General features: G+C 39.2%; 2 protein-coding genes across 4 annotated transcripts; one reads left to right on the forward strand and one right to left on the reverse strand.

Moving 5' to 3' along the window:
- Nucleotides 1-668: 668 nt before the first annotated feature.
- On the reverse strand, nt 669-13918 carry smad2 (SMAD family member 2). 3 transcript variants are annotated; one of them, XM_074689840.1, is made up of 12 exons: nt 13762-13918; nt 12484-12548; nt 12071-12399; nt 6732-6821; nt 6227-6420; nt 5857-5991; nt 5205-5267; nt 5027-5080; nt 4649-4861; nt 4156-4293; nt 3626-3770; nt 669-2899 (listed from the first exon to the last, which is right to left on the reverse strand). In XM_074689840.1, the coding sequence occupies exons 3-12, from the start codon at nt 12325-12327 to the stop codon at nt 2776-2778; spliced, it is 1413 nt and encodes a 470-aa protein (XP_074545941.1). In that variant the 5' UTR covers nt 12328-12399; nt 12484-12548; nt 13762-13918; the 3' UTR covers nt 669-2775. The 3 variants fall into 3 exon arrangements, with proteins under 3 accessions (XP_074545941.1, XP_074545940.1, XP_074545942.1); XM_074689839.1 differs by having other exon boundaries at nt 12071-12548; XM_074689841.1 differs by lacking the exon at nt 6732-6821 and having other exon boundaries at nt 12071-12548.
- Nucleotides 13919-14765: 847 nt separating this feature from the next.
- LOC141805106 (N-acetyllactosaminide beta-1,3-N-acetylglucosaminyltransferase 2) lies at nt 14766-17676 on the forward strand. Its single transcript, XM_074689842.1, has 2 exons — nt 14766-15019; nt 15603-17676. The coding sequence occupies exon 2, from the start codon at nt 15633-15635 to the stop codon at nt 16971-16973; it is 1341 nt and encodes a 446-aa protein (XP_074545943.1). The 5' UTR covers nt 14766-15019; nt 15603-15632; the 3' UTR covers nt 16974-17676.
- Nucleotides 17677-18164: the final 488 nt, after the last annotated feature.

Consider the following 18164-nt stretch of genomic DNA (forward strand, 5'->3'; position numbering starts at 1 on the left):
TTGGGTTAAGATTTGCTTTCAGGAACATAACTGAATTTAATCGCTGGTTTTTAAAACTTGGCAGTCAGTCTTTATTACAATGAAACATCAAATTAATACTTAAGAATAAAATTCAGGAAAACAAATAAATAAATGGATATTGAACATGTGTGTGTGTCTATTTTATAAATCAGAATATTGAGGAAGAATTTTTAGCTTTCCCTTATTTTATTTCTAAATGGTAAACTTTTATGTTTTTTCATACTAAACTTCAAATGAAATGCTTCAGGTAGGGCTGTCACAGCTCATACATTAACTACAGATGAAAACAAATTCCTGTAACAGCCAAACTTTTGCAGACCCATGATTAACACGCTCTGTGGTTGTGACCATCAGCTTTTCTGTGTGAGCTCAGTAAGTGGTGCAGGACTAATATTCTGGAGGGAAAGAAGAAACAAGTCTCTGATAAAGAGATGGAAGCATGGTTACATAAAAGAGTTATTAACGTGATCACACATTTTTTGAAACTCAGAAATGGAATGATGCTTGATCTGTACTACCTAGCTGCACAGAACCAGAGATGTAATGTTGTATCTCTTGATGATCCATGTCTGTTTAAATCACTACTTCAAAAATGGTCAACCAATAGTTGATGTATGAACACGTTCTTGAGTTTGGTTAAATGTTGAAAAAATTGTGTAAAATCACAGGTCACAAGAGGAGATGTTCAAAGTTGGGTAAAAAAAAAGCCAGACTGTTAGACAAAGGTAGATAAAATGTCATCATGAAAAATAAAAATCATGTTTTGCTGAGAAATTCGAATAACACTGCTTTTTGGGGAAAAAATTGTGTTATCAGCAATATAAAAAATAATATTTCAAATGGAATTACATTATGTTTAACTTATATAAACGTCAATAACATTTCTCAAAACAAATATTTAAATTAAAATAAAAAAAGAAAGCATACTTGTTTACTCCAATGTCAATCAGATTTTTAAAAACCTCAACAGTATTCCTGTACGGTACACTCAGAAGAGACAAAAATATGTGATTAATTTAAATTTGATTCTGAGTTTACTTTGGACAATCAAGCATATGATTTCAATAACACCGTGCTCGTTAGACAGTCCTATTTTCAGGCTACTTCCTGTTAAAATTGATGATTTTTGCTTTTAGCTTGTGGAAATCCCAAATCTAGGTATTGAAAACTCTTAAGAGTTCTCCAAAAAATGAAAAACAACAAAAAGGATTTAAAGCACAGAAATGTCCAATTTATGAAAAGTTTATGGGGAAATCGTTTTTTCTTTTTACATTCTTATGTCTCTTCTAAAAGCATAACCTTCAGAATTTTTCATCAGGCAACTTAATTGTTGAAAATACTAAGGATTCATCATTTGGGAAAGTGCAAATTTCTTTTATTTTTCATTTTCAGTCCCACACTGCAGGATGTTTGTCTTCATTTGAATCAGTAACTGGTGAACTGCATTAAAATGATCCAATCTTGAAGAGAAACCAGAATCTAACATAAAGTACTTCAGCTCTAAGTTATGACAGATGTTTTTCTAGAGAGGGGAGGGGAGGATAGTGAGACAGAGATCAGGAGGAAAGAGTTAAAATCCAGAAAGAGGCAAGTTATCTACTTCAGCTTACCACTTCACCCAGACTATAATCTACAGACTGTTTTAAGTTCCAGTGGAGTAACTTGAACACCCTTTGGCTGAGTATCCCACGGCTTCCTTGTTGTATTTATCAGTAAGAGTAAGCCACTGACCTCATGATTTAAAATGTGAAGATGAAAAAAAAAACCTTTTACTCCTTAAATTTGAATTGGACTCCCTTAACTCACACTTACTCACACTCACACACACACAGGACCAACTGACCTCACACTCAGAAAGGATCTTTTGCTTTGCTAAAGCAGTCAATACATTTAATGATGTCAGATCCTTGAACGTTGCCCGTGTTGTAGTACATGGCTGTGTTTCTGAACGTGTGAAGACAGGATACGTAATGAATAAATGACATCAGCTTGTTCTTACAGTGAACACCCCTTTAATAGCTGAAGACAGTTAGTCCAATCAAGCTAAGTCAGGGATCATGATAACACTCGCCTAATAAAGAAGAAAGAAAAAAATAAACAGGAAAAATAGAACTCTTAGTTAAAACTGGAGTTAAAGTTTGGTCACCATTACCAAGAAAAGTTCATGTCCAGACATAAAGCTGACTTTGGTAAAATAAGAACCTGGAGTGTCAGTATAACTTGTTTGAAAACCTTGTGTAAACACATAAAAGTTGTGCTGTTGTAGGTAGGTATTGAAACAACAGGGTTGAGAAGTGGTTGGAGAGACTGTTATGCAAATAGAAAGTCACGTGCTATCCCAAGACAGCCGTTCACGCGTCATGAAGGGTCGACAGACCAAAGGTCCATCCTGCTTTCATTCACTAGCACAGCCTGAGTAAAATAATCAATGTGGTCAATAATGACTTCACCCTGGTTATGTGGATATTGCAGGGTGACTTCAAATATTAGGTCCATCATTACTGGAATGTCATCTTCAGTTCATGAGAGCCTGAGGTATTCAGGCCCGCTGTGACATCACTCTAAGAGTCCGTTTTTGTTCGTCAGTGATGTATTTCTCCAACACTACGTGATCGATGTGAAATCCTTCCTTTTTTGTTTTCATGATGTTGTTAAAACATGAGTTCAAGACTTCATGGTGGTCTCTTCAAGAGCATACTTATCAAATGCTGTGAAATGTCTGTTTCACTTTGCGCAGGCAGCAGCAGGTCCTGTTTAGGACATACTGGAGCAGCGCACTGATGGTGAGCCCATCTGTGTCAGCACCTTATCCAACCACTGGAGGGGGCCGTTGAGATGCAGCTCAATCCAACAGGGTGTGCTGGTTACCGTCTGTCTTCTGCAGAAATAAAATACAGCAGTTGGTATTTTCCTTTCTAGCTAAAGCCTATACTGTATTCAGGTCCACTGCGACATGTCTTCGACATCCTATTTTTGTTCATCAGCCATAGTCCTGACAAGTTTTTACAACATTATACAATTTAAAAACTTGGTGATAATGGGGATAAACTGGTCTCTTTCTAAATACTGTTGTTACACAAAGGATATCAAACACCCAAACAAAAGACCAGAGAGCTGTTTACTGTTCCTGCTCAGTCTATTTTATCCTATTCACAAGGAGGTAATTTGTTAATGCAAGCCTTTTTATGAATGTCTATTGTTACCTTTGGAGTTGTCAACCAATCAATATTTTGTGCTCTTAAAATGTGGTAACGCACTACTTTTAATAAGGAAAGGCTCATAGATATCCCTTCAAAATTTTCATTCAAATTCGCCCTCTTGCCAGGACCATCCCTTGAACAAACCTTTCCCATTTTTTCCATCCCAGATGAATTTCTATTGTAAACTTATTTCAGTAAAAGCACTTTAAAATATACTTTGAAGTCTATGCACAGCCTGTTAACACAAACATCTTTAGAGCTGTTCTATAGAAAGAACAGGCCAAGTTTAACATCAAGCATCATCACCATCATTGGTCACATCGGTCACAATTCTGAGAAAACAATCATATCCCTGCTTGAAGGCATTTAAATACACTACTGATGGATCTAGGTGTGCTGCATACCTGTACTCTGCTCCCCAGCCCTTGACGAAACTCATTCTGATGGTGCACATCCTGGTTAGCTGGTAAACTGCTTCAAATCCCTGATTGACTGACTGGGCCAGCAGTGCAGCAAACTCCTGGTTATTAAATATCTTCAGGTTACAGCCTTTAAAAGAAAAACAGGTTAGTGTTCATACGCTGGTCATTGCTGACAGGCAAAACGTGCATGGTGTACACAAGAAGACCTAACTATGGGTTGGGATTGAATGTCAAGAAGAACCAAGAACCGTATTATCATATATAAAATACCACATCTTTAAGCTGATTATGTCCACACTCCTCATCAATAGACTAAGTTAAAGAGTGAGGGGGGGCCAGACAAACTCAGTTAAACTGTAGAGACGGTATTGGAAAAAAAACCCGAGAATCATTTTACATTATTGTAAAAAAGAAAAGACCAGCCCACAAAACTCACAGGCCCCCAAAATCAACCTAATAAATAAAATAGAAAATATCACAATATGTGAATCTATCTGTGTATTTGGATGAACCTGGTGGTATCTTGCAGACGGTGGCAGGATGCCAGCCGTATCGCTGGTTGCAGTTGGGGCTCTGGACAAAGATGGCGCTGTCACTGAGGCACTCAGCAAACACCTCCCCTCCAATGTAATACAATCTCACACCACGTCCTGAGTGTTTAAGAAGACAAACATAAAGATGAGGATTAATATATAGAGTAGAATCTTTTTTTTTTCACAGAGAGGGCAACATAAACGCCGTCAATTTTAAAAGCAAGTCTTTCTTCCTCTTTAAGACACTTTTTATAGTAAGATAAGAGTAATAATTTTCTAATGATTCTTGACTTAATTTGTTTTTAAAGAGACTACATACAATGTTGAGCATACACTTTACCATCTGATGCATTTGACTTTCATTAATTCCCAAAGGCGTTTTAATTTTTAGCACCATGACTTTAGAAGGTAGTGAAAATCAAACTTTTGAACACAATCATTAAAGCAATGACATGTGTGTGTGGTCTCGTACCTATATGTCTTCTTGTCATTTCAACAGTTGCGTTCCTGTTTACATTGCTGAGGAGCCCGAGACAGAAGCGTTCAGAGTTGGAGGGGTCAGTGAACCCATCGACTGTCAGGGATGGCTGTGAGGCGTGGAATGTTTCCCCAACCCGCTGGTTTAACTCATAGTAGGCTATTGAGCACCAGAAAGCAGGTTCGCTGTAGGTGACTGGTTGAAGGTCTGGACAGAAATGGAGGAAGGGGATTTTAAAATGACTTTTATTCCAAAAATTTTAGAATGCATTTATGTTCAAACACATAATTCACTCTACTCTTTCAGCTCATTAACAGCATGAAGAATCTGATCAAATTAGCACTAAAGAACAACAGCAAAAAGCAGTCTTACCCAGACCATGACTGACAGGTGACAGGGAACTTGGTGACATTTCTGCTGGTGAGCCTGAAAAATAACCAAAAGAGGCAAATTAAAGCACACATGTTTTTAACTGCATGTCAAAACCCTCATGGTTTTCATTTTCTGCCTACACTAGGTCAACATCCATTAAATCTTCTGATTGTCGTACTTTGATTCATCTGCTGGTCGCTGGTCTCTCCATCTTCACTGATGTAGCCAGGTGGTGGAGTCTCTGTAAGAAGAAGGAAAGGTAAAGTAAAAAAAGAGGAAAATAAGCAAAATCCATTGGGTGGTACCGGGCAGAACTAACTGGAGTCTACTCAGGGATAAACATAATACAATAAAATGTTCATGTGACATGAAAATTAGTCTTTGAACCTCATTAAAATTGCATGTGGACATTGTCCGTATTTTTTTTAACCACAATTTTGGCAATATGTAATTACTGTAGGACATCTAGAGCTGCGGTGTAAACACAAGTAGCCTTGGTGTAGTTTAAATGTACTTTTTTTTAATATGAAAGATTTATATGCTCTTCAGAAAAAAGTTAAAACAACAAAAAAAAAAAAGTCCTTTGTAAGCGCAAATTGTAACCACATTGTACTTTATGAATGAAGGTAGCAAGCAGCCTAATCAATACTTTACTTTACTATGGAGTTTATTTTGTTCAATTTTTTTGTGATTCATGTGTTACTTTACTCAGGTCTTAAAATTCAAATATAGCTTAAGTAATAATATCTCTTCATTCAAATAAAGAACGGTCATATAACAGGTGATGCCTGAAGTAAAACATGAAAAGGAGCTCTGACGTGCATACCAACCTGGTATATAGTTATTAGGAGGGTCAATGCCAGCGGGAAAATTAGTGTTTTCAGGGATCGAGTTTGTGAAGTCATCTAGAGGTGGAAGCTCTGTCAGGATCTCTGTGTGCCGTGGAACCAACACTGGAGGTAGCACTGGGAAGAGAGGAACGGTCATTAATTGGTATGAATACGACTTGATGAGACCTTGTACGCAGACAGAAATAAATATCTCAACACAACTGGCCTCCTCTACACAGCTAAGGTTTAATTAAAAGCGATAACAGAAAACAGCATCTCACTAGATCCAAGCCCAGAGTATGTAGAGCACCAAGCATTTCACAGAAACTAACACACACACAAACGCACAGAATGCCAAGGATATAATTACCAGGCGTCTCCACTCTCTGGTAATGGTAGGGATTGACACACACTTCGTCCTTTTTCAGGTTGAAAGCGTACTGGCAGGCATCAATGGCCCTCAGCTCATGGTGACTGTGAAGGTCTGGCCATCTCCACAGGCGGCAGTAGATGACATGAGGCAGGCCCTTACGATGGGACACCTGAAGACGTCCATCCAGAGACCTGGACAGGGTGAGTGACAGCTTAGTGAGGCACCCAACTCTAAATTACAACATTTAAACTGGGTGGGAAAGTTTCATTCATTTCTTCATATTTTCTTGGTTTGGTATTTCATAATACAACAAAAAAGAAAAATGTGAAATGTTGCTACAGTGTTTCAAGTCAAAGTCTTGTTTTGAGGGATGGTTGCCCAGAACTTTCACTGTAGTAGAACTTTGGAACCACTTTTTTTAAAAGACATCACAGAAAAATGTTTCCTCTCCTTCATAGTATCTGTCCTTACTCACTATGTTTGAGTGTGTGAGTATATTCACCTGCTGTGGTCGGGGTATCCATACATGCCAGCTGAATCCCACTGCTCTATCGTGTGGCCTGAGCCTAGACCCCATAGTTCTGAGCAATTGCTACAGAAACCCAACCACACACACACACAGACACACACACAAAAACATGCATACACAAAGGACAAATGCAAAAAAATGTGAAAATGAAAACAAAAGATGGTCAAAATGAGGTGTTTCATTCCAAATTAGCATGTTGAAATCACAAACATACTGTGTGACTTTAATGGTAAAAGTGAAACAAATATTGAGCTATCAACAAAAGACAATAACTCAGTGACAGCTGAGGAGTCTTTGTATGCATGCTGCACAGAGTAATGACATGATGATGCAAAGGATACACAATAATGAATTAATGCAACCAGTGAGAACTCAAGATAAGAAAAGTTGACACTGGTGAGACTTTCTCAAATTACACAGAATTTCTCACTAAAGAGATTAAATACAACATAAAAAAGATCTGAAAAGATAATCATGTTTTTTTCTGATCAAAGTGATTATCATTTCAGATAACTACCAACACATACTTTTGATATGATGAACATGTCTTATTCTTGTGACACGAGAATGATTTATACAAAAATATTCAAATGACTGGATGAAATGCATGACAAAAAAGAAAACACGGGTACAAATTTGTTTACACAAACTAGTGGTGTGTATGACTGAGGGAGAAATGTACACATTTGCACACTATTTTGTAGATGTACACTATTTTACTAACTTAATGCTATTTAACCAAATCAGTCAGTAGATAATCCAACAGATGGTTTCTTTTAGCATTTTACAACATTTCAAACCTGTTGTTGCTACTGAGCTGTCCCACTTTTTGAATGTGTTTCTGGAGGAAAATACAAAATGGGTGAGTAACTTCCTTAAAGTAATGCAATTTCTGTTTCAACATTTTATTTGTTGTCTTTGTGCTGTTTTGAATTAAATGTGGAGTTTCCAAAAAGAAAAAACAATCAGAGTTTCTATTCATACTTTATCAAGCACTTAAACTTCTGTAAAACATAGATCTGTAAAGATCATCTTGGGATTCAGAAACTGTCTTGATGATTTTTTTACAGATACAGAAGAGTTCAGCAGTAGAGTTCCTACTGTACTGCTTTATGTAATTTAAAGCCGTCTTTTAAAGTGTGAAACTTAAACTTTTAACTTAAAGGTATATTGGTAGTTTGATTTAGATACACTTTTTGTTATGCTGGTTACAATGATCTATATGTACCGATGGCAAGAAAAACATGATGTGTTCTTACAGTAAAGCAGAAAATATCCGCTATCCACAGCAGGAGTTGAACAGGGGAAACACCAACCAATCGTCTTCCAGGGACACTTTGGTTGTAAACCAATCAAATCCCGTCGCCGTTCTGCCCGCCTCCTGCAAGTACATTTCACTGGCGTGCACATAATTCAGTGCGCGTGGCCAAGCTGAGAACGAAGGAGCAGCGCTGCAGAATGGCGGAGAAGGTACCTATACCTCTATTGCCCGTTGCCGCTCCTCCAGCCCAACAGAGCAAGAAAAGAAAGACGGAGGCTTTCTTTTCTTGCTCTGTTCCCCTGCCTCTAACTACTGCCCCTCTCGCTCGACCTCGGGCATGTCCCCTCTGACCTGATGAGGTACTTGGCTCTGGGCTGTAGTTCGGATCAGAGTCTAATAAACTCTCACCGCAGGGGCTCTGACAAGCCATAAAAATAAAAATAAACTGTGATATTTGGTAAGTCCTAGAGAAAATGTACATGTACTGTTTGTATTATAGCTTTACTCCTGATATCATGTCTCAGGTAAAAGTGGACAATTCTAGCATGACAGTCGCGAGTACTGACAAAAGCCACGTTTGTTTAGTGTTTTTTTAGCTTTACGTTTTAAGGTTTTGGTGTTTCCTTACCTCTAAATGAGACATGGCTCTACACAGTGCAAAACATAAAATTATGTGAGTCCGTCTTTCAGTCATTCACAATCATAGTTGCGAATCAGCGGCGCCCGTGCATGTGAGCGGGGGCGTTGCTTTGAGGGAGCCCCAAGGGGAGGGGGAGGAGGGGCTAGGAGTCCTGACGAGATGCTACAATCAAATTCATGCTAGTTTTTCAGGACTGCCAACTCTGCCTTTAATGTACTGATCAGGACTTACAGTAGCATCCCCTGTGAATGTGATCTGGGGTAACATCTGGGGTGAAGCTGTGTTGTTATTTGTCATTGATTATAGTGATGTGATTTACAGACATGCTGCAGCTTCAGTTTTAAAGCGTTTGGATAGTGTATATCACTCTGCTCTAAGATTTATTACTGCTGACGGCTACAGAACTCATCATTGTGTTTTGTATGAGAAGGTTGGTTGGCCAAGGGTATATGGTAATCTGGGTTGTTAAGAACAATGTACACTGAACCAAACTGAAAATTGTTACCACAAAACTGTGATAAGAATCGAACCGTGTTTTTTTGTGAACCATTCCATCCCTAGTTACTAATCATTGTACATCATGTCTGACTTCAAGGAAACAATCTCTTTGTTCAGAGCTCAAATTTAAGAACAGTAACATAAAGTCAAGCTAGTCTGGCTTTTATTGACATTCAATTATTCAGATCAGTACCTGGATTAAACCAGAACAAATATGTTTAACATTTTGACAAACAACAAAATTTAAACATTTCAATTGCTATTACTACTTTGTCAACTGAGTATACAACAATTCTCAATATTATATTGAAACTATTAGTCTAGCATCAATGTTGGTTTTGTCTTAATTGGATACTATTCATTGTATTTCTCTCTGACTCGAAATTTCTCATAACTCAATAGCCTGGTGTGCTTATGCACTTAATTTAAATCATTTCAAAAATAAGTGCAGGCAGGATGCTTTTTTTAACACATTACACAGCCTATGTGCAAATCACAAGAAAAAGACATGTTATTCAACTATTTTAATGTCATAAAACACACAAAGAATGTGTTTCAAGTTTTCTTTTTCCTGAGTAGAACCCCTTAATCCCTCCCTGTCCCGGTAAAATTGATATAAAACGCCTAATAATGGAATTTAGGGTGTCAGAACTGAACCTAAACCATGACCGAAAAACTAAGCGGCATATTGAACTGTGTGCTAACTGCATTCCTAAATGATGTTTCATTTCTTAAACTACAAGCAGTGGTGCCTTGCATCCAACCCTTTTCAACTGATATTATCAGATAAAAATCAAAATCAGCTCTTGCTATTGACGAGCAGCCGACGACTTCAGCTGAGATGCATAAGGCCAACAGGTGAAAAGAGATCAAACTATGACACTGCTTTACAAACTGGGAAAACACAGATGAGTCCTGAAGAACACCATGGAAGTACAACTCCAGGATGTCAGACATCATATGTTGGACATCTGTTTCCTCCAATCAGGTTTCACTTCTGCTGCTATGTCACAACATATTAGGGAAGTGGATCTGGTGTTGCAAAAGACTTTCTGCATGCCAGCGGATGTTTTTTTGTTTGTTTTTAATCCTTCAATTGTGACCGCCAATGTGTGTGTCAGTGTTGCTGAAACAATCTGTAAACTGATCAAATGTTTTGGACATTAAACATTAAGGTAGGTCTAAGGATTAAATTCATACGATTTTTTAACTAGTCGAGGTTGAGGACAATTTCAACAAATAAACAAAGAAAACCTACATTTCAAGCGCTCTACTGTGGCTCTTATTGATCATACCCTCCTCCCTGTTTACTTACTACAGAAACAAACACAAAATGAGTGCTGGTGTTGATGAAGTGTTTCTTTTCAAATAGGGTACAGTCTCATCTGACCCTGAACAACCTAAGTCCAATATGAAGTTGTAGCATCCTTAAAGAGCACTTTGCCGCCAAATGAGAGAAATGTGTCTGGAGGAAACATCAGCAGTCATTGAATTGCATATGACAAGAAAGGGAGACAGTGGAAAGAGCAGAACTTACAGCCAAAGTTTATCCACTTGCTCAAAAAGAGATCCCAGGTAAGTGCTGCACATCTGCAAGTATGAATCTGAAGCTGCAATGCCTCATACATGTAAGTGTGCATATGCAGAAGATGACATTTTATCCAATTGCATTAGTAATTTTCCCTGCAGCCTTACATGAATTTTACAGAGATTTTTTTTATCATAACAATAAATGTGCTGGGCTCCACACAGCCATGTTCCCCATTGACCCCCAAAATGAGCAAATTCCCACAAGTGCTTAGAAACAACTGCCCACCTGATCTAATCACAACCTTGTCACTGGCTATCTGCTTCCCCTGTTAAAACACAATGTAGAGGACCACATGTGTGCACAACTGTGTGTTTGTGTGAGTGTGTGTATCACTTTACAACTTTAAATTCCTAAATGTACCTTTGTAGATCTATGTTTGCAGATGTGTTATGACTTTTTTAACTTTAGGTTAGGATACCTGGCAAAAGAAATGAAACCAATCCATATCTGTTAAGAAAAAAAATAATACATTTTTTGTTTTGTTAATTTTGCTATTCAACTCATGGTGAGGGAAAATACATAGTTTGATACATTGTTATGGATGAAAGGCAAAATAACCCCTTGGAACTGTGCAGGGGCATCTGTGTCTCCAATTATAACTCTCTAATATCCTTCCCTTATTATCTATAATATCTTTATTTTCAGATTTTGTTACTTGATTTGGATTTTTTTTTTGCGAGGGTCAGACATTGTTTGATGCTGTTAAGCTGCCGGTCAACAGTCTCAAAGGTGGGCCAAACAGACAACATTTCAAGACCAGGTGATATTGTTGTCTCTCTTCTTTGCTGTCTGCCTGCAAAAGACATTTATGCCATAGATCTTAATTAGATGGACCTAACAGACCTCAGTGTGTAATGTCTATGACAGAGGGCGGAGCAGACACACACACATAGAGCTAACAAGAGGAAGCATGATTTCAGTTGGAAGAAAATCAAATGGTAGATTCCTGAATGTTTTTGTGGAGATGTTCTTTGGCTCAAAACCGATGAGAATCAATCAAAGAAAGAACTGATAACACTGCTTTGTTTACTTTATCGGCACTTCCACTCTTCACTTTACACTCATTGACTACTGCTGCTCACGCAAACTCCCTGCCATTTAGACTCAGCAGCTTTTGTCAAAAAATAGAGAATTTTATTTTCTCAGCAGTGGCACTACTGGACCTAAAAGCAATAGAGATTGGATTGTTTTGAAGCAACTGTTGATAATTGAAGAAGTATCCAAGTATTAACAATTGTGACAACATCAGTTTGCAGACCAATGTAAAATACCAGAAAGACATGACATGGAGAAAAGTGTGTGTAAGTATGTGTGTGTCTCACCTTGGTATGGTGACACACTTTGTGTTACTGTTCTGCATGCTAATGGCTTTCTCCAGCTCATCCAGCTGCCCGGTCTTCTTCAGCTTCTTCACCAAGCTCTTCACAGCTTTTTCACACCACTTCTCCTCCTGTCCTCCTCCGTTCTGCTCCCCTACCCCTCCAATTCCTCCCCCTGCTCCTCCACTCCCTGCCGGAGTCTTCTTCCAGCCCAGGAGGCGCTTCACCACAGGGGGGGTGAAGGGAAGGATGGAGGACATGGTCACCTGTGCTAGAATATGCTGCCTTAATACTTTTGGTAACCTTCTAGGGAGGGTGCAGAGAAACAGGGACTGGGGATGGATGGGGAAATCACCAATCAGGGGATCACTATTGTTTTTTTTTCTAAGATTTTAAAGAATTGAGTCAAAACATACAGCGTGGCACAGTTTGCGGCTAAAAAAACAAAGGTGTGACCAGAGTGAAGTGCATCCACAGAAACCTAAGAGACGAAGAAGAAAAAGAAAGCATTAATAGTAATAAACTTAAAGAGCATTACAAAGAGGAAGGTGACTCAAAGAATAATGGTTCCCTCTGAATTAATGACAGTATATACCCACTCTTTCATACTGGTAAATAGTGTCCAATGTCAAAGCTGTTTAAGTACCTATCATATTCTCTGCATTTATTTTTCTTGCGGCACACAAAAACTTGTGTCACCTGCCAATAAAATGTTTAATGTGGACCCAATGCTAGGTTTGTGTGTGCTCTCCACTCAGCTTCAAAACAATGAAGTGGTAGCTGTCCTTTGCATTCAACAATACAGTACAATACAATACAATACAAGCTCCTATGGGAATTAATTTCACAGGCTTAACTCACAAACGAAGCAAGAGTATCAGTGTTTTTCAGACGAAGATAGTCTATTCCTAAAAATAATTACCAAGAGCTTTAATCACAGTATCTGCTGATTGATGTTACCCAGCAGGCTGTTCAACATGCCCATGCATACTAGTCAGCATACTTGGATCAGGCTTTAACAACAGAGAAAGACGAGGACGGAATATACTCTTTTCATATTTAATACTGGTACTGTGTCTTGATTTAAGTCACCGATGGGTAACTATTCAACAAAGTAAACAAGAAAATAAATTCGGCTATGTGATTGTGCTGATATAAAAGGTTGGTACACAGCAGAGGATGAATAATTCCCAACAACAACTGATGCGATTCCTGTGATGTTATGAAGCCTCTCGCAAGGTATCTTTATGAAAGGGACAAAATTCTCATTACATGCCCGAGTGACCACACTGTTTTTGTCGTATGGTAATGCTGACCGTGACTATCGAGGCCTTCAGGGCAACATAAACAACGGCATGACTGGAACATATTGTTTATTAATGTACGTTTAGGTTTCCAGAATAGGCTAACGCTACTGACGGCGAGTCTGACTCAAAAACCAGTGAACGAAGACTTTAACAAGTCTCAGACTGCAAATAAGATTCCCTTTTCTTTGTCAGTGGTAGTTGTAATATAAAAACAGCCCATTTGTTTGTCTCGAATTAGTCCCCCTTGCCTCCTACACTGCTCACATCCTAAGAAAGAGTGCGAAAAAATCCGCTAGCAGGCATGCTAATTTGTATCGCAATAAACATGTCTGTTGCACGTTTAGCCGCTTAAAAATCAAACCTCTGACTCAACTGTAACACACTTACCTCACTACCAGAAAAAAAGACGCCTCACACTTTGAGGTATGCCAGCCAGAAAAGCCCTTGTGTTCATTCTTGATGCAGTCTGAGAGACTTTAACTGTATTTTCCACCTTCGAGCCGCCGGGATGATGGCCCCTCATTCAAAGCTCAACCTAACATGGATCGCTTCATGCAAAACAACGCTGCTATCTTGACAGCCCAATGCCCCGCCTTCTCCGCCATGCTATTGGCCAATTCTTGCCGTCGAGACGATAACCTGTTGCCAGATCTTTGTTCTATTGGCTGAAAGTTATGACCGTCATTACGTAAGAAGGTATGTTTAGGATGTTCGAGAGTGGGTGTCTACCTTAAGAAATGCACTAAGTCGGTCGGAAATTAAATAAAAGAAGTTAAAATGTCGAAATCTAGTGTCATGCAACAGATGAGAAGATTAAAGGATAATGATACCTTTGTTGGGATGCTTATTTTCCCCCTTAAACGCTGCAACTAAAGCAAGGTGAAAATGCAAATAGGCACAAAAAGTATAACCAAACATATGTGTCTCAGGTTTATTGACACCCTATCGAGATAAACTGGTAGTCTGTAGCTCAACAAGTTGCATCCCTTAGTAATGAAAACTGTTTAGGCTATTTGGAGTGGGCAACCTCACAGTTATTTTTAAAATATTCTTTGTTTGGGGAAATTTCTTTATATAGTAACACGAAATTTAAGCCGCAAGATCACATGTGCGTTAAACGGACCATCGTGTTTTCCAAAAAGTAGTCCCAGTTTTGGGACTTAATATGAGATAGGCTAAATGACAATTAAGCCACATTTTGGTTGAGTCCAGATCGCTCCTGTCGGGTCAATCATGGCCACGCCATGCAAATATGTAGACAACCACAGCTCATGCATGCAAAGCAAAGCTTTTCTGTTGACAAATTGACGGAGCTATTTTCCAGATCGAAATCTGTGCTCCTAGTAGACGCTGAAGTGTATTCCTAATTGCGTTGCAGTACGGGAGTCAGGGGCGCATGCTCTGTGCGCACACGGCCACCTGAGACCTGTTGCTCAGCTGCGACGGCTGCCTTGTCAGACTTGTTCAAGATTTGCATGATGCCTCGCTTTATCTTTAATCGTTATGGACGAAAATGATGCTCTACAGACCTGCCATGCTTTAACCAGCCTGTACAAGCCGGATGAAACACTAAAAGGAAAAAGTCGGATACTACCAATAGGGTAACCGTGTCTATTTTCCCCAGCCGACATAAGGACACACACCTGTAAGTAGCCCTGATGTTTTGTTATGTTATTATAGGTCAGGTGTACAGTTGAAGAACGACTAGAAGGGCACGCACAACAAAATATTATAAGTTTATGCTTTGTATGATAAAAATGTAGGATGACATTTGCGTAGTATTGTCATCGAATGATTGTAACAAGTGGCGTTTCTCATGAAGCAACAGTCAAGGATTAAAAAAAAAAATGTACTAAAGCCCCATTTGCAGCCAGGGGCAAATTAATAGCTGTGTTCACTCAACTTTCATACTGGGAAGGAAAAAGTGACTTGATGCAATTTGTTCCATATCACTTATTCCCCACTATGTCTACTGGGGTGATGAGCCTGCTGGCAGGTAAGAGCTGGATGATGCTCCAAAGTGTGTAGACAGGAGCAGATAATAGCCCTCACTGGGCCATCACCAGGGAGACTGATACTCCAGAGGGTAGCCTGCAGGTGTAGCTTTGGAGATAACCCTGGTAAACCCATGATGCTAAGTTTGGTGAGGAAGACAAATTTAATAGTTTCCTTGATCATGATTATAAAACAAATGACTTATCATCTGTGTAAACTTTTTCTGTCTGCAGGTGTGTGTCTCAGTTTTTTCACTCAAGGACATGGGAAAATGCTGCAAATGCAACAGCAGGCTGCTGTGTATGTGCCTGCTGCCTTGCATGATGACTGGCCATCTTCTGGTTTACATCTTGGTGTCTATATTTGTCGCCATCACCTACACTCCTCCAAAAATATCCGTCCACTATGTTGCCCCAGGGACTTCTGCTAACTCCTCTGTGTTGGCCTCTCACCCTCTTCACCCTTTCTGGAACCTCCGCTTAGAAGACAGTGCCCTGTGGAACCAGATGCAGCATGCTTTGGACCGGCGGCATAATCCAATATTAACAGGAAATACGTCAGGGATACTGAGGAATCCAAAGAGGAAGCGTGTTTCAAAAATCAAAGATGGATGTTTTCCTGATTGTATGGCACAGTGTTCATTCCCTCATGTAAATGGTTTCGATGGCTTTCCAGACCAAATGAAAGCATTTGTCAGATCAATGCACTGCAGGGAGTATCCTTCCCTTATCAGTCAGCCTGGGCTGTGCAGGAAGAACAATAGTAGCCTTGATCTGGATTCTCCCATGCTTGTCATGGCCATAAAATCTCAGGTAGGAAACTTTGAAAACAGGCAGGCCATCCGGGAAACATGGGGGCGCAGTGGTCTTGTAAAAGGGGAATCAAATAAAAAAGGAGGACTTGTGCGCACTGTGTTTCTGCTTGGAAGGCAGGACTCTAGTACAGGTCCACACCCAGACCTCAAAAACCTTTTGCAGCTCGAGAACCAAAGATTTGGGGATATCTTACAGTGGGATTTCAGAGACACTTTCTTTAACTTGACTTTAAAGGACCTGCTGTTCTGGCAGTGGTTTCAGAAATACTGCCCCAAAGCCACCTTTGTTTTTAAAGGTGATGATGATGTCTTTGTTCGAACAGGTGCTCTTCTGGATTACCTTAACAAGCAGTGGGATGAGCATAAACTGTGGAGAGCATATACAAATGAAACTGAGATGAATTTGTTTGTGGGTGATGTAATAAATAATGCAATGCCAAACCGCGAACCATCAACCAAATACTACATACCAGGAGGTTTCTACAAAGGCGCTTACCCAGCCTATGCAGGAGGAGGAGGAGTCGTGTATTCTGGCTCTCTTGCATTGCGATTAAAAAGGGTGTCTGAAAGGGTTCACCTCTTTCCAATTGATGATGTTTATCTGGGAATGTGCCTCCACAGACTGGGGCTATCACCGAGCCATCATCCCGGTTTTTTAACATTTGATCTCCCAGAAGGAGACAGGGGCAAACCATGTGCTTACAAATCTGTTCTGCTTGTTCATAGACGGACTCCCAATGAGATGCTGACTCTATGGAGGTGGCTCCAGAATCTGCCAGATCATTGCTGAGGCTCATTTGCCTGTCAAATAGAGACCATTGAGCACATGCTTGAAGGCTGCCAATACTCTCATGTAAAAACTGTTCACATGTGACTGCATGTTCATGTGAAGCCGGCAGGATCCAGGAAGGACACATACAAAGCACCTCCCAAGAGAGAGTTACAAAGTGAGGAGATCTACCTCTAAGGTTTTTTTGTGGGCATTGAACAATAAAATTTGATTATATAGATTCAGGTTTGTATAGGAGATGACATATTCTGATTTCATAACAGCTGAAAAGTAGGTTTATTTATGATTGATTGTGCCACATGTACAACTAACTGTTCTGCCTTCACAGCAAGAAACACCACAACTCCACAGAAGTGAATTTTGCTTCTTTCCGTCATGGGTTTTCAGCAACATAAGTTTTGAAAATGTCTGACTTGTAATGTTACCTCAACAAAGAAATAAAAATATGCCTTTGAATTTGATGGGAGTGTTAAGATGGACACATTCAAAAGTGATGTTGCTTGAAGCGAGACCCAATGATTGAGGCAAACACTCCAAATTTAAAACAACAAAGATACCTAGCTTTCAAAAGACACTTCTATTGAAAATGTATTAGTCAAATTTATCAGTGTGGTTGTTGTTATTTGTTGAGTCATTGAAATGAGTAAGAAATCTATTTACCATAATGGAGTTGCACAAAGAATGACGCAGGTACCAAATAAAGAGAAAGCCATTTGCAGCTTGCACGTCCTTCTATCTTGTCTTTCCAGTAAATAAATTGTATAAACAATTAACAAGAAGTCGATAAAAAAAACCACTTCAAATATTGAACGATACTCAACCAAGGTTGGTGCTCCAACCCCATGTTGTTTACGCAAAGATAGACAATGTGACTTTACATACCCTCAAAATATAATAGTTTTTCTGATTCTCAGCAACTATTTGGCCACAGTTGAGGGCTGCTTGTGGGAGGGTATACTTGGGTTTTGTAATCAATGATTACAATGGCTGAAACGCATAATCTGCAAAATTTGCTTTTTTGAGAAAACTAAAAAAAACATGCTGTTTTCTTGCAGAATGCTGTTTTTTAAGGAATCTCGATGCATGTCACACTGATTTTAGAGTATGTAACAATATTAATTGCAGACTGAATGTGAGCAGCATTCCTTCTTCTCATCATCCAGAGTGAAATCAGCAAATCATAACATTTTG

Source organism: Halichoeres trimaculatus, unplaced genomic scaffold, assembly GCF_033239565.1.
Source record: "Halichoeres trimaculatus isolate MK-OKI-2021-1 unplaced genomic scaffold, fHalTri1.1 fHalTri1_scaffold_16, whole genome shotgun sequence".
Classification (NCBI taxonomy): Eukaryota; Metazoa; Chordata; class Actinopteri; order Labriformes; family Labridae; genus Halichoeres; species Halichoeres trimaculatus.